This window comes from Bombyx mori, chromosome 9, assembly GCF_030269925.1.
Source record: "Bombyx mori chromosome 9, ASM3026992v2".
Taxonomy (NCBI): Eukaryota; Metazoa; Arthropoda; class Insecta; order Lepidoptera; family Bombycidae; genus Bombyx; species Bombyx mori.
In genome coordinates this window covers 1061896-1086684 of record NC_085115.1, presented here as the reverse complement: position 1 = coordinate 1086684, position 24789 = coordinate 1061896, and the positions used below count along the sequence as shown (strand labels likewise).

Sequence of the window (24789 nt, the reverse complement as noted above, 5' to 3'; positions counted from 1 at the left end):
ATTATAAGTATTCTATATTATCACCACAATTGAAATCAGATAGCTAAAAAGATCGTGGAACGTTCGAGTTTTTTATCTCTTTAAACTCAAGTGACACTATCGAGTTTTCATTTATCTTATTAGATTAAAGTTCCTCCGATACTTTTCAACCCATTTCTGCTGGATCAGTTTCGTGTGGTGATCGTATGGAAACGATATCGCGATCGCGTATGTGAACCGACCGGCCATTTTGAAACCATAAAAATGGCCCGGAGAAAGTATAAGTGGAAATTCACTTTCTTCTATTTCTTGATACTATTGAACATTTTCACGAATTGTTTACCAATCGACAAGAAATTAAGGCAGACCACGAACGATGCTACATTCTCAGATTCGAATCCAGACGCAAACTCAGCTGAGTCCCACTTGTCCCAGCCGGATACTTTTGATGAAAAAACTAAGTTTATCCCAGAGGATGATTCGAAACGAACTGCGATTGTGTCAACTAATGCAGAAAGAAATCAGGCAGGAGAAACTGTCAGACCAGGTCAGACGATTAGTAGCTACGAAGTGGAAATCACCATAGAAGAAAATCGTTTCAAAGGAAGAGCCGTTATTGAATTGGAACTGGATGCCAATACGAGGGATGACCCCATAAAATTATATTCAGAGGATCTAGATGTAACCAGTGTACGGACCGGGGTCTTTACGGAAGCCAACAGCTTAGCAGCCACTTTCAGACTTAGAGATGGTTTTTTGGAGATCACTCCCGTACAGAGTACTACTTCATACGTTGTTGTGGTGGAATATACTGGAATACTAAGGAATGACGGCAACGGTATCTATCGCGGTGAAGGAAATGGCGTGTAAATATGTTACTTTTATAATACATTGAAATGTTTGATTTAATTATATTTTTAAATTCAATCTGTTGTTTCTAAATTTTAAAATGTATAAATAACTTAATAGAAACGAGATTTAATCCTTAATTTATTTTAAAATATATGCATTAGTTTTAACCAATTAAAACATTACACACTTTACTAAATAGTATCGTGCATATGTTATGATTTAGTATACTTTTAAATTTCGCCAAGAAATTGTTAGTCTTTTCTCAAAGCTACTTTTATAGAGCGTATATTGAGCTCTCATGAGTAGGTATTCCTTTCCTTGTTATTTCTGCAGCGAAGCCAAAATGCGTTCCTGTTTCAAGGGCTTTGTGAATTATAGGGACTCTCCTCTTCTTGTTTTGGGGGTCATCATTAAACTAATACAAAATATCTTAAGTCATTTTTAATCTGTAGGTCATACCTGGCAATGAACCTACACCCTACACATGCGCGGCGCGTGTTTCCTTGCTTCGATGAACCTAACGAGGCAGCCAACATACGTTTCACGTTCAATGACGTCGAATTTAATAATATCGTCACAAATTCATTGCCCGAAGAAAATGCAGAGTAAGTAAAAATGTACCGTATAAAGGAAAAAGACATTATTATGTATATTTTATGCTAAAATCACTTCTAGTGTTAGGTCACTAATAAGTTAAAATTTTACCACTTATAATCGGTGGCGATAAAACAACCACCCGTAAAAATGAATAATGGAATTAAAGAAAGGCTTAAAACTTGACCAAATTTTTGTAATATACATACAATAATTGCGATAAATTAAGATCGATAGATTTTTACATCTTTTAAGGCAGATGTGTATAGGTTCCGGGTGACCTGGTTCTCTCAAACTACGACTACTCCCAGTTCGTATTACCTTATTATACTTCATTACCATTTTCCTTATCACAATTATGAATATGTATTATGAATCTCTAACTACAGAACAATGTTCCGTGAATAAACCACTCATTGCAATCTGATCGAAACTTAGACTTTGTGTTAACTTAGTACACTTAACACACTTGTACAAGTAGACGACAAAAGTAAAATACTCAAAGTAAGACCTCTAGTATCTTTCGTCTCAAGATGGTGACATCAGATGGCTAGTCAATCCATAGCATCAGCAAAGAAAACATACAAACTTTGTTTCAGGAATCGGTTCCGCGCCCTCGCCAGTTCTCCCCACAGGTGGGGAATGATCGCCCACGATTTCATTAATCTTAATATACCAACAACGGACGTGCTGTTGGTAGGACGACCGGGCCTCAGTAACCAAGATTCGCAAGCTTCATTAGCTATCAATGCATTCTTCAGCTTCCTGAACGAATGGACAGAAAAGCCTTACTTCGAGATCATTCTTAACCAGGAAAGTAGGATGCACGTTATCGCCTTACCCGATGTAGATCGTGACTGGCATGCTCTATCCATTGTTGGCATTTGGTAAGATAATAAGCATTCTATCTACAAAATTTCAGCTTGTTTGACTATTTCATGCAAAAAATACCATAGGTCGTAGGCGAAAAATATTCTTCGTTCAGAAATCCAATTTTATAAACTAGATGATGACCGAGCTTTGCTCGGCTTTTTTTTTTATAACGCCATCTTGTTGTATCTTTAAAGCAGTAAAAATAGTATTATTATTCGCCAATAGATGTCGAGAAGAGTCATAAAGTTGATTATCGATAAAGTTGATTATTGAAAACACGAATAAAACAAAAATTTCTGAAAATAAATTGTAGCTAGATCGATTTATCGTCCCCGAGATCTCCTGTATACTAAATTTTATAAAAATCGTTGGAGCCGTTTCCGAGATTCAGATTATACTTAGTCTGGTCATAAATTCTGTCACATGTTTAATGTAAAATAATTGAAACAAGTTTATTCATTATGTAACCATTCATATACCAAAATGAACTTAACAAAACATAGATTCTTATGACACTAAAGTTTATTCAAAATGACCTCCGTGATTTTGAATACAGGCCTTCAATCTGCGCGGCCAGTTATCTATCGCAGCACGAACGAGGTCCATGTCAATATCGGCGGCTGCCTTAATCAAGGATGTCTTGAGTGACTCCAAATTGGGATGGGGCTTTGAGCACGTCTTTTCCTCCAAGTGTTGCCATATCTTATAATCTAACGGATTCAAATCAGGACTGGAGGAGGGCCAGTCTTCGTGCCGGATGAAGTCGATTTCACGCGCCGCCAACCAGTCTTGTGTGCTCTTCGCTCTATGAGCTGGCGCCGAATCTTGTTGGAATACCCAGTGCCTGTTATTGAACATGGTATGAGAAACAGGTTCCACAAGGTTCGTCAGGACTGTATCTTGATACACAACTGCATTCGTTTTTACACCTTTCTCACAAAAATGTACCTCTGTTAAGCCCCAATAAGAAACTCCCAACCATACCATGAGCGAGGATGGAAAATTACCTCGTTGGACACGCGGAATACGGTTGCTCGCTTCTTCACTACTGTGTGCGTACACCTTATCATTTTGTTTGTTGTAGCTCTCTTCTACGGTAAAAAATTTTTCATCCGAAAAAAGAATTTCCTGATATTTTTTTCCCGCGTACCGCTTCAACAAAGCGCGGCATCTCTTCAGTCTCAGGTCCATTAGACGAGCATTCAAACGATGTCCTGTTTTTCTTTGATATGCCCGAAGCCCTAAGTCTTCATTTAACACCCTTTTCACCGTGGTTCTGCTTAACCCCATCTGAAGGGCCAACAGTTTCTGCTTACGTTTGGGATTTCTTTGAATTCGCGCCTTCACAGCTTTTATCACTGCTGGAGTCCTAACAGACCGAGGGCGACCACTTCTTGACCTGTCATCTACACTAGAGTCTTCATTGTATCGTTTGATGGTACGATAAATGAATCTTTTGGTTATATTCAAATTTTTCAGTATGTTAAAAATTTGAATTGGCGCGTAACCGCAACGATGCAACGCAATAACTGCAACACGGTCTTCTTTAAGCGTCCACTCCATATTTAAAAATGAGTAAAATTCTAAAAGTATACATTTTTGTTTTCATGAACAATTCGAAATTCGAATTCAATAAACTTTTTTGTGGCCAGCATTCTAAAAGAAAAGTTTTTACTGTGTGACAATACTTATGACCTGACTAGGTATATATCTACAAGAATTGCTCGTTTAAAGGTATAAGATAATAAATTATAGATAATGGCACATATTGGCGGGATATTAGTCGTACAAAGGTCAATGAAAAAACTACATAGAAACGCAACGAAGATTAAACACAACGAATTAATAAATTGGAATTAAAACATACTGACAATGGTAAAACATGATACATTCTTTTTTCATAGGGAACCATATTTGTTGATGGAAACGACAGCTTCTGTTAAACAAAGAAAAACGGCGCTTGTGAAGATAGCAGAAACCATGGCGAAGCAGTGGTTTGGATACGTCATGTACCCCGAGAACTGGAGATTTGAATGGGTCGTGACTGGCTTGGCAACTTATGCAGCGTATGAGGCTGTTATTAGTGTTAGTGTACTTTTTAATTTTCATACATTTTTTCCCATCAAAAAAATGAGGAAGTCACACGTTCAAACTGTATACCTACTACATTTTTATCGTAATTAAGCTATTTCATAGCTTTTATCGCGGGTTTTGAGCGCGGCGACCGAATCTAAAAATTCCGTAACGCAAATAAAACCTAGCATCCTCCACTCCGCCTACCATGTAGCTTGCGTTCAACACATTCACACGTTGCGCTTGTGTAGTTTTTGTGAATAAGCGCGCGGCGTGACGTCGCACTGCATGCGCATCATGAAAAGTCTGCCCATCTCTCTTTCGCGCGGTCTAGCTTATGAGGGTGAAGGGGACAGTTAATGTTTTGCTTTTGTTAATGTTTATAAATGTGGCGTGGTCGTATTTTATTATTGTTTTAATATTAAATTATTATTGTCTCATTATAATTGCATAAGTTGATAAAAAATGCTATGCAATAGCTTTACCGCGGCAGTCCCCGAGTGCCACACGTGTTTTTATTTTTTCGTTTAATAGAGTGCATGTGATCACATTATTAAATACATATAATCGACGTGTTTCACTCTTGAAGTCGATCTTCAATTATTATTTTCAAATCACAATTAATTACTTAAAGACATATTGAAATTGCAAATCGTTTTGAAAGATCATAAGAAAACTTGGATAAAATTTTGTCGTAGTCTCTGTGTAGAATGTAGTCTATTGAGTTCTTAACATTTTTAGGTAAAGTGCATACACTTAAGCATACATTTTTTTTTATTGCTTAGATGGGTGGACGAGCTCACAGCCCACCTGGTGTTAAGTGGTTACTGGAGCCCATAGACATCTACAACGTAAATGCGCCACCCGCCCCGAGACAAGTTCTAAGGTCTCAAGTATAGTTACAACGGCTGCTCCACCCTTCAAACCGAAATGCATTACTGCTTCACGGTAGAAATAGGCAGGGTGGTGGTACCCACCCGCGCGGACTCACAAGGGGTCCTACCACCAGTAAAATATATACTACATATGCACTAAAATCTATTTTTTTCGTTTCAACAGTTTCAAACATCAACTGTGGCAAATGATGTCACATTGCTGGACATGAACACAATCTTCGTGACAGATATAATTCACGAAAGTATGCTTCATGATGCTTACGTTAATGCAAATCCCTTAGAACCCAAAGAAGAGCTCTATGATGAAGATGAAATTAGGAGTAACATATACGGGCTTTCTAAACTAAAAGCTCCCGCTATTCTGCATATGTTGAAATTAGTGCTTGGTGATGAAGGTCAAGACTTCGTTCATTCTGCCGCCAAGAATCTGCTTCGAAGAAGGTAAGCTTTTGAAGATTACAGTTAAGAAAATTTTATCTAGGCAAACTTTTAGTTAGTTTTTATTTATTTTTATTGCTTAGTTGGGTGGACGAGCTCACGGCTCACCTGGTGTTATGTGGTAACCAGAGCCCAATAGACTCAAATTGTCCGACGATATTAGGGAACTCCTTAGAGCTAAGAACGCCTCGATACGCGCCTACGACAGGTATCCTACCGCGGAAAATCGTATTCGAATGCGTGCCCTACAACGCGACGTAAAGTCTCGCATCGCCGAAGTCCGAGATGCCAGATGGTCTGATTTCTTAGAAGGACTCGCGCCCTCCCAAAGGTCTTACTACCGCTTAGCTCGTACTCTCAAATCGGATACGGTAGTAACTATGCCCCCCCTCGTAGGCCCCTCAGGCCGACTCGCGGCGTTCGATGATGACGAAAAAGCAGAGCTACTGGCCGATACATTGCAAGCCCAGTGCACGCCCAGCACTCAATCCGTGGACCCTGTTCATGTAGAAATAGTAGACAGTGAAGTAGAACGCAGAGCCTCCTTGCCACCCTCGGATGCGTTACCACCCGTCACCCCGATGGAAGTTAAAGACTTGATCAAAGACCTATGTCCTCGCAAGGCTCCCGGTTTCGACGGTATATCCAACCGCGTTATTAAACTTCTACCCGTCCAACTCATCGTGATGTTGGCATCTATTTTCAATGCCGCTATGGCAAACTGTATCTTTCCCGCAGTGTGGAAAGAAGCGGACGTTATCGGCATACATAAACCCGGTAAACCAAAAAATCATCCGACGAGCTACCGCCCGGTTAGCCTCCTCATGTCTCTAGGCAAACTGTATGAGCGTATGCTCTACAAACGCCTCAGAGATTTCGTCTCATCCAAGGGCATTCTCATCGATGAACAATTCGGATTCCGTACAAATCACTCATGCGTTCAACAGGTGCACCGCCTCACGGAGCACATTCTTGTAGGGCTTAATCGACCAAAACCGTTATACACGGGAGCTCTCTTCTTCGACGTCGCAAAAGCGTTCGACAAAGTCTGGCACAACGGTTTGATTTTCAAACTATTCAACATGGGCGTGCCGGATAGTCTCGTGCTCATCATACGGGACTTCTTGTTGAACCGCTCTTTTCGATATCGAGTCGAGGGAACTCGCTCCTCCCCGCGACCTCTCACAGCTGGAGTCCCGCAAGGCTCTGTCCTCTCCCCCCTCCTATTTAGCTTATTCGTCAACGATATTCCCCAGTCGCCGCCCACCCAGTTAGCTTTATTCGCCGACGACACGACTGTTTACTATTCTAGTAGAAATAAGTCCCTAATCGCGAAGAAGCTTCAGAGCGCAGCCCTAGCCTAGGACAGTGGTTCCGAAAATGGCGCATAGACATCAACCCAGCGAAAAGTACTGCGGTGCTATTTCAGAGGGGAAGCTCCTCACGGATTTCCTCCCGGATTAGGAGGAGGAATCTCACACCCCCGATTACTCTCTTTAGACAACCCATACCCTGGGCCAGGAAGGTCAAGTACCTGGGCGTTACCCTGGATGCATCGATGACATTCCGCCCGCATATAAAATCAGTCCGTGACCGTGCCGCGTTTATCCTCGGTAGACTCTACCCCATGATCTGTAAGCGGAGTAAAATGTCCCTTCGGAACAAGGTGACACTTTACAAAACTTGCATAAGGCCCGTCATGACTTACGCGAGTGTGGTGTTCGGTCACGCGGCCCGCACACACGTAGACACTCTCCAATCCCTACAATCCCGCTTTTGCAGGTTAGCTGTCGGGGCTCCGTGGTTCGTGAGGAACGTTGACCTACACGACGACCTGGGCCTCGAATCAATTCGGAAATACATGAAGTCAGCGTCGGAACGATACTTCGATAAGGCTATGCGTCATGATAATCGCCTTATCGTTGCCGCCGCTGACTACTCCCCGAATCCTGATAATGCAGGAGCCAGTCACCGTCGACGCCCTAGACACGTCCTTACGGATCCATCAGATCCAATAACCTTTGCATTAGATGCCTTCAGCTCTAATACTAGGAGCAGGCTTAGGGACCCCAGTAACCGTACTCGTCGAACTCGACAAAGAGGTCGACGTGCAACGTAACCCATGCATCAGCCCGCTGAGTTTCTCGCCGGATCTTCTCAGCGGGTCGCGATTCCGATCCGGTAGTAGATTCATTCGCGAAACAATTGCTCTTGAGTTGTTAGGTCTCCTTCGGAGGCGCTCGGGCAGTTGTTAGCAAATCCCGCCCCTCTTGGCTGAGCCTTTGTTCGCCCACGTGTCCTGGTGAAACTGGAAAGGCCTTCGGGCCACCAGTAAACTTTCAATCATATAAAAAAAAAAAAAAAGCCCAATAGACATGAGTGTAAATGCCACCACCCACCTGAGTTCTAATGTCTCAGTGCTTAAAGTACAACGGCTGCCCCACCCTTCGAATCGAAACGCATTACTGCTTCACGGCAGAAATAGGCAGCGCGGTGGTACCTACCCGCGCGGACTCACAAGAGGTCCTACCACCAGTAATTACGCAAATTATAATTTTGCGGGTTTTGATTTTTATTACACAATGTTATTCCTTCACCGTGGAAGTCAATCGTGAACATTTGTTGAGTACGTATTTCATTAGGGAAATTGGTACCCGCCTGGGATTCAAACACCGATGTATCGTTCAACACGAATGCACCTGACGTCTTATTCTTTAGGCCACGACGACTTCAAGTATGCCTTATTATAACTAGTTTTCCGTATTAATAACGCTTTTGACACTTTAAACTATAATTTACGTTGTTTCGAATCGTTTGAAATTTAAATTTCTTTACTAGTAGCTAGCACTATACTAAAGCGTCGATCAACCTCAATCATCCATGGTTACGAAAACTGAAAATTAATTAAATGACAAAACTGAAACCTACAAATTTAATTAAAGTAATAGAATCCCGAATAGTCAGGGTATCGCACATCCAAGTGCTGCTACAACTCAGAGCTTAATTAGAAAACTTATTAATACTAACCAAAAAATATAAACATATGTAAAACTAGGTTAACAATGTAAATTATCTTCAAAAAATATATTGATAAAAACGATGATGATGATCGTTAGATAAATGTTTTTAGAGAAAACATAAAATGGTATCAATTTCTCTCGATTACATCATCATTATCCTGCCCTTCTCCCAGTCACCTGGGGTCGGCGCAACATGTTTTCTCCTTCCATACTCTTCTATCATATACCATTTCTTCGCGTGATTGTCTTTTACACTATCAATCTTACGATTTCTTCTTAGGTCTACCTCTTTCTCTATATCCTTCCACATTCATAGTTAACACTCTCTTACCAACCTCATTTTCATTTCGTCTCTCTTTCTCTCGATTACATACTGTGCACAAATTTCTTAAATTCAAAACGAGACTTTGAAATTATTTTAATTTTAGGTCGGTGGAGACGGTGAACACACATAATTTGATCGGCGCCATTATCGATGACTGGTCAATCAATGGCAACGAAATGATTGATGATATAGAGTCGTTCTTAGAACCTTGGATCGAAAACAATGGTTATCCAATGATACACGTTGGACTGAGACAAGACGGTTCTGTTTTCATAATGCAGGTATGATTGAGAAATAAATTTATTGTAATCACGAATTAAATACCTTTAGCTCAATCTCCGGATGCCTATGCTATAATAATGATAATTTAATGCTTAAGTTCAAGGTAAAGATGAAGCCACAGAAGTATTTCAACTGATGAAGGATTATATTTAGAGGGTTGTGGTATTAACATTGCCTGTGCAATTAAATGGTCCCTGTGGACCACACAAATATGCTTATTGTTTGAATCTTTTTTTAAATATTGTTATTATCGTCTGACTTTTTCTTTTTTTTATTGCTTAGATGGGTGGACGAGCTCACAGCCCACCTGGTGTTAAGTGGTTATTGGAGCCCATAGACATCTACAACGTAAATGCGCCACCCACATACGGACAACACCCACAACCAACATACGGACGGTGACGGTCTTTCCGTTCGACGTTAAGCATTCCATAAATCATTGTGTATTTTCCTGGTTGGTTTCCAATGGCTAATGTGGGAGACGAGTTCCCCGCCTACTTCATTATTAGTCCATCGGAACGCACACAAGTCGACATTTATTTCACTACTGTTGATACATGACGTGATCGACCCTACCAAAATTTCCTTACTAACAAATTGAAAAATTCAGATTGAATTGATCAGATTGAAATTCAGATCCAGATTAAAAACAAAGAGCACATTCAAAAATAATTTAAAAAATTTCAGGAGAGGTTTAGCTTCACACCTCAAGCACACGTCAACTACGAAATCCCCATCACATATACGACGAAGGCCAGCCCCAACTTCAACAATATTCGACCGATACTCATGATGGATGCGACTACAAACCTCAACGTTCGTCTCACCGGAGACGAATGGGTGCTTTTCAATATACAGGGACAAAGTAAATAATTTAACGTAATTTTAAATATTTTTTTTAGTTAATTGTTCGATTTGGGTAAGTGGGTAATTTATTCCTATATAAATTCTTCAGATCCATTAAAACAAACATAAAACAATAAACAGTATTAGAGTGACTTTTTAGAAGTCGAAATAAACTTACAAGTATTAGAGTATATAAGATGGGCCATAATTTTCTGAAAATAGTTTGGATATTAATCAAATCCTGCGAACCTAGCTCCTAGTTTATGCCACTATCTCCAACCTTCTATTTTTATAGTTTTAGTTTAAAGTTAACTGTTTTAATACTAGTTTAAAGTTAACTCTTCTTTATGTTTCATTTCAAAGCTTATCATTTCTAAGAAGGATAAAAATTAAGTTAGTAATAAATCTAAGCCCAACGCAAAACCAATGGAATAATGGAAACAAAAGAGAACGAATTTATATTTAATTTTGACATACAACTACAGGCTACTACCGAGTCAACTATGATGATGATATTTGGGATCGGATTCTTGAAGCCCTCGAGGACCCTGAGGATAGAAAAGTGATCCATCCATTGAACCGCGCCAAGGTATTCTCAACCAAATATGTTTTACTGAAGATGTAGGCGATTAAAAAAATTATCATTAAAAAAAATAGCCAAACTACTGCTGGTATTTACAACTCAGGTGTAAGTGGATTATGTTCAATTTCACCATCTAACTGCTTCCAGGGACTCAAGCAGCAATTGGTATTGCGACAACCCGGTACCGAGATATTTCGCTGGGTGGTTAGCGATTCTGTCACATTTTCATCTGCTGTAAATTTGGCCAGTGTGTACTCATGAACATAATACATACACTCTATACAAATTTTATAACTTAAATAAATTAATGCGTTAAACTCATTTAGACTATAAGTATAACCAGGTTTTGATAACATTATATTAAATTTCTTATTTCTAAAATCTTTTAGCTCGTAGATGATGCATTGAATTTGGCAAGATCTGGAAAATTGGATTATGAGATAGCATTCAAGGTAGTTCTATCTATGGAGCACGAAACCGAGTACGCTGTATGGAAAGCCTTCGTCAGGAATATGGACTTCTTGAGAAAACGCCTAATTGCTCACGTCACAGAAGACGACGATTTGGATCCTGATATTTATATGGTGCGTGGGTACATCAGTATCAATGAGCTTTAGATCGCGTGAGCCAAGACCTATATTCAGTTGTGAAATGAAAACACCGCAAAAACTACTGTCGAAATCAATATTTTAATGATTTAATAAATAATCAAGAATAAAAAAACAAACGTGTGGCAGTCGGGAACTGCCGCGGTAAAGCTATTGCATAGCATTTTTTATTAACTTATGCAATTATAATTAGACAATGATAATTTAATATTAAAACAATAATAAAACAAGACCATGCTATATTAAACATTAATAAAAGCAAAACCTTAACTGTCCCCTTCACACTCATAAGCTAGACCGCGCGAAAGAGAGATCGGCAGACTTTTCATAATGCGCATGCAGTTTTTTTTTTTTTTTTTTTTTTTTTTTTTTTTTTTTTTTTTTTTTTTTTTTTTTTTTTTTTTTTATGATTGAAAGTTTACTGGTGGCCCGAAGGCCTTTCCAGTTTCACCAGGACACGTGGGCGAACAAAGGCTCAGCCAAGAGGGGTGGGATTTGCTAACAACTGCCCGAGCGCCTCCGAAGGAGACCTAACAACTCAAGAGCAATTGTTTCGCGAATGAATCTACTACCGGATCGGAATCGCGACCCGCTCAGAAGATCCGGCGAGAAACTCAGCGGGCTGATGCATGGGTTAGGTTGCACGTCGACCTCTTTGTCGAGTTCGACGAGTACGGTTACCGGAGTCCCTAAGCCTGCCCCTAGTATTAGAGCTGAAGGCATCTAATGCAAAGGTTATTGGATCTGATGGATCCGTAACGACGTGTCTAGGGCGTCGACGGTGACTGGCTCCTGCATGATCAGGATTCGGGGAGTAGTCAGCGGCGGCAACGATAAGGCGATTATCATGACGCATAGCCTTATCGAAGTATCGTTCCGACGCTGACTTCATGTATTTCCGAATTGATTCGAGGCCCAGGTCGTCGTGTAGGTCAACGTTCCTCACGAACCACGGAGCCCCGACAGCTAACCTGCAAAAGCGGGATTGTAGGGATTGGAGGGTGTCTATGTGTGTGCGGGCCGCGTGAGCGAACACCACACTCGCGTAAGTCATGACGGGCCTTATGCAAGTTTTGTAAAGTGTCACCTTGTTCCGAAGGGACATTTTACTCCGCTTACAGATCATGGGGTAGAGTCTACCGAGAATAAACGCGGCACGGTCACGGACTGATTTTATATGCGGGCGGAATGTCATCGATGCATCCAGGGTAACGCCCAGGTACTTGACCTTCCTGGCCCAGGGTATGGGTTGTCTAAAGAGAGTAATCGGGGGTGTGAGATTCCTCCTCCTAATCCGGGAGGAAATCCGTGTGGAGCTTCCCCTCTGAAATAGCACCGCAGTACTTTTCGCTGGGTTGATGTCTATGCGCCATTTTCGGAACCACTGTCCTAGGGCTAGGGCTGCGCTCTGAAGCTTCTTCGCGATTAGGGACTTATTTCTACTAGAATAGTAAACAGTCGTGTCGTCGGCGAATAAAGCTAAATGGGTCGGCGGCGACCGGGGAATATCGTTGACGAATAAGCTAAATAGGAGGGGTGAGAGGACAGAGCCTTGCGGGACTCCAGCTGTGAGAGGTCGTGGGGAGGAGCGGGTTCCCTCGACTCGATATCGAAAAGAGCGGTTCGACAAGAAGTCCCGTATGATGAGCACGAGACTATCCGGCACGCCCATGTTGAATAGTTTGAAAATCAAACCATTGTGCCAGACTTTGTCGAACGCTTTTGCGACGTCGAAGAAGAGAGCTCCCGTGTATAACGGTTTTGGTCGATTAAGCCCCACAAGAATGTGCTCCGTGAGGCGGTGCACCTGTTGAACGCATGAGTGATTTGTACGGAATCCGAATTGTTCATCGATAAGAATGCCCTTGGATGAGACGAAGTCTCTGAGGCGTTTGTAGAGCAGACGCTCATATAGTTTGCCTAGAGACATGAGGAGGCTAATCGGGCGGTAGCTCGTCGGATGATTTTTTGGTTTACCGGGTTTATGTATGCCGATAACGTCCGCTTCTTTCCACACCGCGAGAAAGATACAGTTCGCCATAGCGGCATTGAAAATAGATGCCAACATCACGATGAGTTGGACGGGTAGAAGTTTAATAACGCGGTTGGATATACCGTCGGAACCGGGAGCCTTGCGAGGACGTAGGTCTTTGATCAAGTCTTTAACTTCCATCGGGGTGACGGGTGGTAACGCATCAGAGGGTGGCAAGGAGGCTCTGCGTTCTACCTCACTGTCTACTAATTCTACATGAACAGGGTCCACGGATTGAGTGCTGGGCGTGCACTGGGTTTGCAATGTATCGGCCAGCAGCTCTGCTTTTTCGTCATCATCGAACGCCGCGAGTCGGCCTGAGGGGCCTACGAGGGAGGGCATAGTTACTACCGTATCCGATTTGAGAGTACGAGCTAAGCGGTAGTAAGACCTTTGGGAGGGCGCGAGTCCTTCTAAGAAATCAGACCATCTGGCATCTCGGACTTCGGCGATGCGAGACTTTACGTCGCGTTGTAGGGCACGCATTCGAATACGATTTTCCGCGGTAGGATACCTGTCGTAGGCGCGTATCGAGGCGTTCTTAGCTCTAAGGAGTTCCCTAATATCGTCGGACAATTTGAAGCGGTGAAGGAAGTCCTCCGCTACAACTTGTTTCGATGACCTATCTAATGTCGAGGTGATGTGTGACGTTAAGATGTCTATGGCTTCAGCGGTATCCTGAGGAGACGGGATAGAGTCCGGGTTAAACGGGAGCGATGGTGGATCAGATTCAGCCAGGCTGATGCCCAGCGTGTGCCAATCCACCACAGTCCTCGTGACGGGAACGGAATCGGGAGCGCGACCGAGCTTCATAACGACGGGACGGTGGTCTGAATCTAACTCTGAAACTACTTCGATCGAGTGTAAGCGCAGAGTTACGTTTTTTAATAACGCTATGTCGAGTATATCCGGGCGATGCGCGATATTTAGCGGGTAGTGAGTCGGGGTTAGCGGAGCGACGATATCGAAGGCGAGATCATCGACTAACGCGTCAAGCCGCCTGCCATTCGAGGTTGTGGTGTGTGAGTTCCACCTGATGTGTTTACAATTTAGGTCGCCCGCCAGAATGACAGAGCTCCCCATACCGAGCAGCGCCTCGATATCACTGCTTAGAACGATCTTATCCGGTGGAAGATAAACGGACGCGATAACGATCGGCGCGTGTCCCGTCAGTGAGATTCGGCACACTGATGCTTCGATATTAGCGAGCGCGGGAGGATCGAGCGGGACGCAATGCAGGGCTCTTCTATAGTAAATGACGGTACCACCACCACGGGCAGAGAGCCTGTCGTTCCTGACCATGTTATAGTTCGCGATTTTAGGGTCACGGCGCGCGGGCTTAAGTAGGGTCTCCTGCACTAAAAAGATATCAATTTGGTGGTCACGCAAAAAGTCAGAAACCTGATCACGTTGATTTGCGAGACCGTAAGCGTTAAAAAATCCTATCGTTACGGATAGGGGCTTTATTCTACTTATATACGCCATTGATTACCGGCGGAGTGAGGGGAGGACGTACGTATTTAATGACGCGTATACGTCGGCGTATTCCTGCACAACGGCGATAAAGTGTTGTGCAGTGGAGGCAGCGCGAATGGCGTCGCCCAAAGCGTTAACGCGCTCAAAGTTGATCGACTGAAAGAAGTCGATCGCTAAAGCGAGATTGTCGGACGCGGTCGGAGGGCAAGTCGCGGGAGAGGGACGAGTCGCGGGGGCGGGACGAATCGCGGAGGAGGGAGTTGTAGCCGTGTTCGTGTACGGCAGCGGTTTTGCCCAGGCCGAGACACTGGGCACCGCCGCCGGAACGAACGCTGGCTTAGCCTGCGACGCAGAGGGTGCCGAGGCTTTGATGTCTGGGCCGGAAGCTCGGAGGCGGTTTTGGCGGGCGACGCGGCGATTTATTTTAGGGGCTCGGGGGCAACCACGGTAATTCGCGGGGTGACCCTGTGTTCGACACAGGACGCAGCTAGGCGGTTCCGTCGCGGTTTTTTGGTCGCGAGCGCAGAGGGCCGTGGCGTGATCGCCCAAACACTTAACACATCGGGGGCGCGCGTGACAGTTACGGGAAGAGTGCCCGTACAATTGACAGTTATGGCACTGGCTAGGAGTGCCTTTTTTATGGGGGGCTTCGACAGCGATACCAGAGAGCCTACAGACGGTCTGTGTGTTAAAGATTTTCTTACCCTCGGGGGTAGGCTGGAGAGCGACTAGAACCATATTATATGGCTCCCTACCGCGACCGGTGTGCATACGGTGCACAGAATTCACTGGTAGGCCTTGTTCTAACAGGTCGGCTTTTACGAGCTCTACATCTAACTCTTTAGGGATTCCGCGTATTACAACGCGGAGTTCGCGCTCCTCCTGGAGCGTATACGTATGGAAACTTATACGCTCCTTACGGAGGTAAGAAGAGAGGGCCCTATGGTCGTCGGGTGTTTGAACCTTAATTTGAATGCCGTTCGCGAGGTTACGGGCATTCGTGAAATTTATATTTTTGGCCTTAAGGGCCAGGCAAACTCGATCCCAAGCTGCCTTCTCCTGAAGGATAACCGGGGGAGGGGTCTGGGTTTTATTTTGTGCCACCGGACGCGGCGACGGAGTGGCACGGGCTGGGGGCGCAACGGGAGTCTGAGGGCGGGGGCGCGACGCGTTCACGGCTTTGCTAATTTTAGCGGCCGCGGGAGCTCGAGACTCCGCGGCACGCTTCTTACCCTTCTGTACCAGGGTGAATCCATCCGTCGATGAGGCGGGGGCGAGGTCGACCTCCATGTCCGAGTCAGAGTCGGAGCACGAGGAGGCGGGTGCAGGCGACCTACGAGCAAGTGTAGGTGTTTTAGAGGGCGCGACGGAGGCCGCGGATGATCGCTCAGCTGAAACGATGGTCACGGCGGACGACGCAGCAGCTTTTCTCGCCAGTATAGGCGACACGGGAGCGGCAGGCACGACAGAGGCTGCGGTGCTCAATGCAGAAGCTCTGCACGCAGGTACAGGCGACGCAGGAGCAGCGAGCGCGGCGGAGTCCTCGAGAGGGCTCGCAGTGTGATTGGCCTTGAAGGCCAAAAACTCCGAGGCGAGCTGTGGGTGGCGAAGTCGGAGGAATTCCGCGAATACAGCGTCCATGATCGCTGAGTACCCAGGTGGGGCGGCCCCGGGTCTTGAAAACACTCGCCTTGCGGCGAGGCCCCAACTTCTCGGACCTGAGCGGTTCTATTGAACACAGGTGGCAATGCGGCGCGATTACTACAGGACAAAGAAAAAGCACAACAAAACAGAAATTACGAAAAGAAACAAAACAAATAAATACTTGCAGGAAACCACTTTGTCGGCAGATGTACCACGAACACAGAAACAACAAAAGGAAACAAAACAAATAAAAACTTCCAGAAAGAGCACTTAGTCGGCAGATGTACCACAAACACAGGCCGCGCGAACAATGGCCGGGCTAACAAAAGCCGGGCGAACAAAGACCGGGCGATCGAGTGGACGATGAGCACGTCCGCACGTGACGGGTGCCTCTATCGGAATGCGCATGCAGTGTGACATCACGCCACGCGCTTATTCACAAACTCTACACAAGCACAACGTTTGAATGTGTTGAACGCGAGCTATATGGTAGGCAGAGTGAGGGGTGTAAGGTTTTTTTCGTTACGGAATTTCATGATTCGGTCGCCGCGCTCAAGGCCCGCGATAAAAGCTATGCAATAGCTTAAATTTTTTTCTGAATAGAAAAATTGATTTTGGCATGATCAATAAAATTGCCATTATTTTATAGAGGATGGTGCGTAGAACTGTGGGTGCACTTGAAGACGAAATTGGATTCAATCCTGATACATCACTCACTGAGCCTGCAATGGTTTCCTTGACCAGAGGTCTGGTAATGGATCACGCCTGCAGGGCCAATTATGAGCCATGCATTGCAGCCGCTATCGATTTGTTCTATAATCCCAATAACAATGAAGAAGTGTAAGTTTATTTCAGAAAATACTTAATGAATATTCGTTCATTTGAAACACGATCCTGCCTTTCATTAATAATGTATTACAGCAGTCACGTCAGAGTTAAGAATACAATATAATATTTAGTATCACGAGCAATATAGAAAATTTAGTTTAACATTAATAGAAGTACTATTTTTACTGAAGGATGTTTTTTTATTATTTATTGCTTAGATGGGTGGACGAGCTCACAGGCCACCTGGTGTTAAGTGGTTACTGGAGCCCATAGACATCTACAACGAAAATGCTGCCACCCATCTTGAGACATGAGTTCTAAATCTCAGGTTTTACAGTGCAACGGTTGCCCTACCCTTCAAACCGAAACGCATTACTGCTTCACGGCAGAAATAGGCAGGGTGCCGTGCGGACTCACAAGAGGTCCTACCACTAGTAATTTCGCAAATTATAACTTTGCAGGTTTGTTTTTTATTACACAATATTATTCCTTCACCGTGGAAGTCAATCGTGGTGAACATTTGTTGAGAAAGTATTTCATTAGAAAAATTGGTACCCGCCTCGGATTCGAACACCGGTGCATCGCTCTACACGAATGCACCGGGAGTCTTATTCTTAAGGCCACAACAACTTCATATTGATTCTGAAGTTTTTAAATGTATGGCCAGCGCAAAATTAAATCAAATTTATTGCAGAATGTTATGGATGCTTTTGTATTGAGGTCATTTTTAAAGCAATAAATCGCTATAGTTTAGTAGTAACAAAAAAATTAGAATTTATAGTACTATCTAAAATCTGCATATACATAAGACTGTGGTAAAGATGGCTTCCAAAACGCTGATTCCACTTGCATTTTATAAAGTTAATTAATACAGTAAATTCTAGTTTATGACAACCCCTTAGAAATGCAAACGTAAAATTAACTACGTCTACGAACTGTTTTTTTTTAACGTTATTTTACTTTGGAATCGGCATAATATTCCAAAATACTAAGATAATTGAAGATTCAATAATACATGGATTAAATGAATCTCATTTAGTCTTGAAGTATTTTATTGAAAAACTAGCGGCCTGCTCAGGTCTTTAACAAAAATTTCAACGACATCTGACGTTGTTTTATTTAAAAAAATAAAAGAACACTTATTGTGGCATGACTATAACAGTGAGACATATGCTGTCGCGAGACTTTTTGTAAATAATAATGTGTTCTACAAAGTCATAGTACATTATTTTATTCTATCATCAATAGTTTTCGCAGGGCTCGCGATGTAAAGAATATTTTAGATTAAAAAAACCCCTTGGGTTACATTATTGGAGTTTTAGTAGGATCGCTAATTTTTTCAAAAAAGATTATAGCCTATTTCACTCGGGAATAGTGTAGCTTCCAAACAGTGAAAGAATTTTTCAAATCGGTTCAGTAGTTTCGGAGCTTATTCAATACAAACAAAAAAAAACAAATCTTTCCTCTTTATAATAGATTGGTATTTTTTGTCTCAGAAATCCCAACATCCCATCTGATATCAGACCAGCGGTCTACTGTACCATGGTAAGAGAAGGAGATGAGGACGTGATAGAAGCATTGAAAGCTAGATTGGAAGTTGAGGCAAACCATTACGAGCGAGTTGTCATATTAGAGTCGTTGGCCTGCTCAGATGATCAAAACTTTATACGAAAGTGAGTATTTTTTAATATTATTGAATTTTTCTGTGCTGGTCATGTAGCAAGACTTAAGGACCAGAGATGGACTGCAAAAATAACTGCATGGGAAGGGCCACAAGGGAAAAGAAAAAAGGGTCGCCCGATAAATTGGAGGACGATATAAAAAAAGCTACTGCTGGCCCTCGATGGATACAGGTAGCAATAGAATCAAATGGAAGGACTTGGAGGAGGCCATCACCATGTTTAATAAAATTATTAAAGACCTATTTACTTTGTATTTTAGCAGGCAATAAAAGGCTTTTTATTTTATTTTATTATTGATTTTTTCTATATAACCTCTGCTCCTGAGTGTATAATAGTTAATTTGTGTTCGGGATATTGTCTAATTGAAAATGTATCACCAATATCATAAATCTTGTGGCTAATAAGACAATATAGGTAGTGTATCTGTTTTAACTGTAACACAAACATGCTTTAATGCATTTTTTTATTTTATATCTTGGAGTCATCTTGGCTTTCGGTAGCCACTTAACTTCGAGTATGCAATACGGTTCGTGTGGTTTTTTTTATCGAGAGATTAAATAATATGACTTATTTTATTTCACAGTTACCTTGAAGAAACGATAGCTGCAGGTAATGAATACGGTGTGGAAGAAAGAGTCAGGATATTTAGAGCAGTAGCTGAAAGTAGTTACGAGAATGCGAGAGTGGCTTTAAGCTTTATTTCAATGCGCACTAATGAGATAAGAGATAAGTAAGTTTCTTTTTCGCTTTCTGTTACTTTTTAAGAATAATTTTAAGTCAATGCTTAGTTATATCAGACTATTTTTATAACTAATAGTGATTTATTCCACATTAAAATTTTGAATTCAAAAAGGCTTTACTTCTGATTATCTGATGTCCCTTTGTGGTCAGGTCTTACCTAGAGTTTGCCATACTTTTCTGCTCATAGTTTTTCTTCTCCAGAGCGGACCATCTACTTTCTGTCGTCCCTTCTTCTTTTTACTTAACGAGGACACCGCATTGTAATAGCTTTTGACCTTTTTTGTGTCTCACTTCGATCATATGATCTATCCAACTTCATTTGTGTTTGTTTACTGTATGTGCAACATCAGTAATATTTGTCTTTTGTCTTATACGAGTTAATTTATCTCGTAGTCTAATATTTACAATTTGACCGAAATAGATGTTTTTCTTTCCCATACCTTTTCGCTGGTAGCCTAAGGGATTATTTCAGCTATGCGCGGAGGGGATGACATTATATTGTCCTACTTCCTCCTTTATTTTAAATAGTTACGATATTCTCTTGGCTTGTATCATAGCTGCGAAGTTTTCCTGATGTTGTTGCATTTAAGCCTTGTGATTTTAGAGCATTCTATAAATGCATAATTATGTCTAAGAGAGTCAAATGCTTTGTTACAGTCAACAAAACCTAAGTAGTACATATATCTTTCCATGTTCATTGCTTTATGGTAAAGGTATTGTGGGTCAAATATCCAGTAATTTTGTCGGAATTTAGCTTGCTTTTCGGTTAGATTTTTTTTCTTGTTCCTTTATAATACGACTTAATACGACAGTTGATAATATTTTATAAAATGTTGATGGACTAATAGGTCTGTAGTTATTGATTTAATCTTTGTTGCCTATCTTATGCAGTGGTAGAACAGTTGATGTCGTCCGTTGTTTTGGTTATTTTTTTTTTTTAATATTATTTATTATATTATATTTCATATTATAACCAACCGCAAAGATTCATCAATGGAAAGAAGAGGTGTGTCACAAACAAAAAAAATTAACGTTACCACCTTGAGATGTGATCCTGTAATTTGGATGTAGGATGTGTTCCGAAAAAATTATATATGAATTTTAGAAGGGAATACGAAATTTCATGCTCATCGAGCATTTCTTATATTGTAAAGCCCTAATTTTATAGTAAAACAGCTACCTCACCCTTCAAACTCAAACGAATAACTGCTTCACGGCAGAAGGAGGTGGGGGTGGTGATGGTACCTACCGGTTCGGGCTTACCAAACGCACCATCATCAATCATTACGCAAATCGTGTTCACGGAGACAAATACGAGAGAACTTGAAGTATTTACCCAGATTAATCTAACCGGATCTCGTGGTAATAATAGATAGGTGCACTGCTTACTATACCAAATAAGAAGGCTATAAACAATGTTGTTGTTATCAAATTGGCTCCCTAGATAATTATTCTTTTCGAACTAATTATTCTTTTCAAACTAATATGTAATTTAATTTATTTTTCCTTTCTAGTTATGGCGGCCCGAAAAAATTAGAAGAGATACTTTTCGTATTGGGTGAAAACATGGCGAATGATATATTATCTGAAGACGTGAGTAATTAAATTCCAACTTAGTTTTCTAAGTTTTTTCTTTTAAAGCTAACAATTCTTTTAAGGATTCTAACATATTGTTGAGTAACTTATTTATTTTATCACAAACAAAGTTAGTCATTATCAAATATAAGCAATGTGATAATTTGTATGTTTGTTACTTGCGCAAAAATCTTTGGACAGATTTTTACAAAATTTTGCTCAATGGTTAGCTTATAATGTTGTTTAGCACAAATACTATCATCATGATATATGAATTGACCCGGACAACGCTATATATTATATACGCGATAAAAATACACCAATATATTCGCTAGTTAATGGTTTTACGCACCAATGTATCTACAAATCGATTTATGAACCAGAGAGTGGCAACAAAAAACTCTTTATCACCTTGAAAAGGAATATCTTCTTTCTGAATTACATATTTAACGAGGGTGAAACCGCACAGCGTGTGAACCACATAGATGAGGTTCATGAGGTTTTAGAGGAAATAAAAACATGCCATATGTTCCATAAACCTACATTATATTGGTTGTGGACTGTACTTTAAGCCCGCACCGGTGGACTAAATGAAAAATTACGATCCTTCTCGATTTTGACACCAAACAGTCATACTTTCCAGTTCGATTGAAAGAAGGGACAACTGTTATTTATTATAATAATATAGTATATAGTCATATAATAATATACTCGTAGTAATGTGTAATCAAATGTCTTTGGGATATGAGAGTAGCTTAGAACCACAATACAACCGTTAGCACATATGCCTATTTAGAACAGGGGTAAAAAAACCTTGTTTTTTTGGCCCGGGAGCCGAACCTTTGCTAGGTTCCCGCGCATAAGTGCGCACGCGGCTTAGAGCGACTCCGTGGCGAAAGATTGTAAAGGCCAGGGCCGAAGATGTTAAAGGTCCACCTACTAAACGTCTCCTCTGACTTCTCGCCCGAGACCCGATACCAGCCCGAGACCCAACCTTAAGGGTCACAACCACAAAACGCCGCCACCGGAATATGTCCTGTAATTTTCGTACATTTTAAATGTAGCGTGTGGCGGCTACCGGCGTCAAATGTGTGCCGCGATTTCATATAAAATGTATGAAAACAAGAGGAAATAGGTCGGTTTTGTGGATGTGGCTGGTGGCCCGTGTGGGGCGATACTAAACTTCTCTAAGTGTATAGCAACATTTATGTCATATAGTTTATAATAATATAGGCTACGGTAACTGCTAAACACTAACAAATAGACTATGAACTACTTAAAGTATTGAATATCAAACAGAAAATTAGGCCACAAGGAGATCCATTGATCTAAATTCTGTTGTGTTACCTTAAGAAATAAAATAATTCTATAATTTCAGTTCCGGATTTGGGTGAGATCGCAGTCAAATGATTTGGATGATTCTCAAGGAGCTGCAAACAGGGCATTGGCGATTGTTCTTGAGAATGTCAACTGGATTGAGCGCCACCAAGATTATGTCTACGATTGGATAGACGAGAACGACGCACCAACTTTAGCTGCATCATTAATTCTAATTTGTATAACAATCTTTGTTACTCTATTTAATAATTAGATCTTTGTTACTTTTTAATAATTTGCATTAATTTTAGGAATCTTATAATTAAGTAGTTTTTTTTTTTTATAAATATAAATCCACAGTATCACGTTTTTAAATGAAACTTTAGCTTTAAGAATGTTTGGTGTTATTTAGAAACTCCGTAATATCAAATGCGATATTATTTGTAGTTTCAAAAAGTTATGATTCGGTTTTATTGAATTTCGACAATATCTGTTTATCTTTGATGTTGACTTATTCGGAGAGCAGTTTAGCATTGTTTGTCAATCACATATATCTGACATCCCAAAGATAAGATACCAGATGTGTGTTGATAAGAATATGGACACATTTTTAAAGATAATCAGATTTTGGATTTATGCCGAATGCTTAGCTTAAATTGTGCTTAATTGTTGGTCACTTCTTAGTACACAATGTGTACTAAGAAAGTTTGAGAGTATATTAATTAATAGGCTAGGAAAGTATATTCATTAATAGGTAAAATTTAGTTTAAGTAAAATAAAGATTGCACAAAGTGATTAAAGCATTATTATTTAGTTGTAAAGATATTTAATCACATATTAATATTGTCAGTTATGTTATGTTTTATTAATATTTAGTTAATTACGTATGATATCATAATTTTTTTTGTTTTAACTAATCTGCATTTTCACTTAAAATTACGTTAATTAATAAAACAATTTATTCAATATTAATTTTAATGTTTATTTTAATCCAAATGTAAATAAGTTAAATTAAGTATAATATGAAATAAAAGAAATGTGAAGCAAACGCGTCCTCTTGCTTCATATTTTAATTAAAATTAACTTAAACATAAATTATATCTATAAATATTTTTTAATGTAAAAGTGTAAAATTTTTAGTTGACTAAGGCACATTAATATTATATTTTATGTGATATGTACATGTTACATTTAAATAAATTATAATTCTTAAAATTAGAATTTATTTTATTCGCAGTATTTAATTTAGATTAATTATAGTAAAATTTAACCATCTATTTTGCTGGCAATATCTATTTAACTGGCAATGAAAAAAAAGAATTGAAATTGAAAAGAATTGAATTAAAATTGCTTGAAAAAAAATCAGAACTCATTGAGGCAGAAATTAAAAATATATAGTTTAAAAAAAAAAACTTGAAATTATATACCAGCTTCTTTACTGTTTAAATAAAACATCATCGCCAATGCCTAAGAAATATTAAAACGAGTCTATGGTCAACAAGCAGTAACGAACCCAATAACGGAGGTCAGATCGCAAACATTACAATAGAAACGAGACTGACTAATAGTTGTAAATATTACATTTTCTCCACGTGTTGACCGATGACTTTATTTTCAGAACTTGTACATTTGCGAAAGTATCTTGAATATTACGTTAGCGCAGTTTTATTCTATGATAGCTCCCACTACATTTGTGACTAGAATTAAAAGATATATGTTAATTCTAAACAAGTCTTAAAGCGACTTTAAAAAAGATGGAGAATCGTCAACGAAAAGCAAAATTAAGAATTTTATAATTCGTTACTGTCACAAAGTCAAAGAATTTCTATTTTATGTAAAACAATCACGCATCCCACTGTACTGTTTTGAGTATTAACCGAATTACCTTAATATTTGAATAATATACACCGTAATGTATTTATGTGATGTTGTACTGAGTATAGCATAATGATTTGATATCAGTCAAAAGCAAAGTATTTAGTGATTTTTTTTATATAATTCTAGGTGGGTAGCTCATAGCCCCCAATGTACTCCATAAGCTCAACGTGGAAAAGAACAAGAGAAAGAATTTAAGAACTAATTTCTGTGCCCAACGAAATTATCCTTCCCGTCAAACTGGAATGCA

General features: G+C 40.6%; 1 protein-coding gene across 1 annotated transcript; it reads left to right on the top strand.

The window, feature by feature from the left end:
- Nucleotides 1-177: 177 nt before the first annotated feature.
- LOC101737010 (membrane alanyl aminopeptidase-like) lies at nt 178-22965 on the top strand. The gene is given in 14 exon segments (NM_001279400.1): nt 178-845; nt 1284-1436; nt 2025-2312; nt 4203-4383; nt 5431-5708; nt 9154-9331; nt 10020-10197; nt 10664-10767; nt 11151-11345; nt 17171-17361; nt 18846-19022; nt 19615-19761; nt 21287-21365; nt 22726-22965. Coding segments are annotated over 14 exon segments (2964 nt in total). The 5' UTR covers nt 178-243; the 3' UTR covers nt 22939-22965.
- Nucleotides 22966-24789: the final 1824 nt, after the last annotated feature.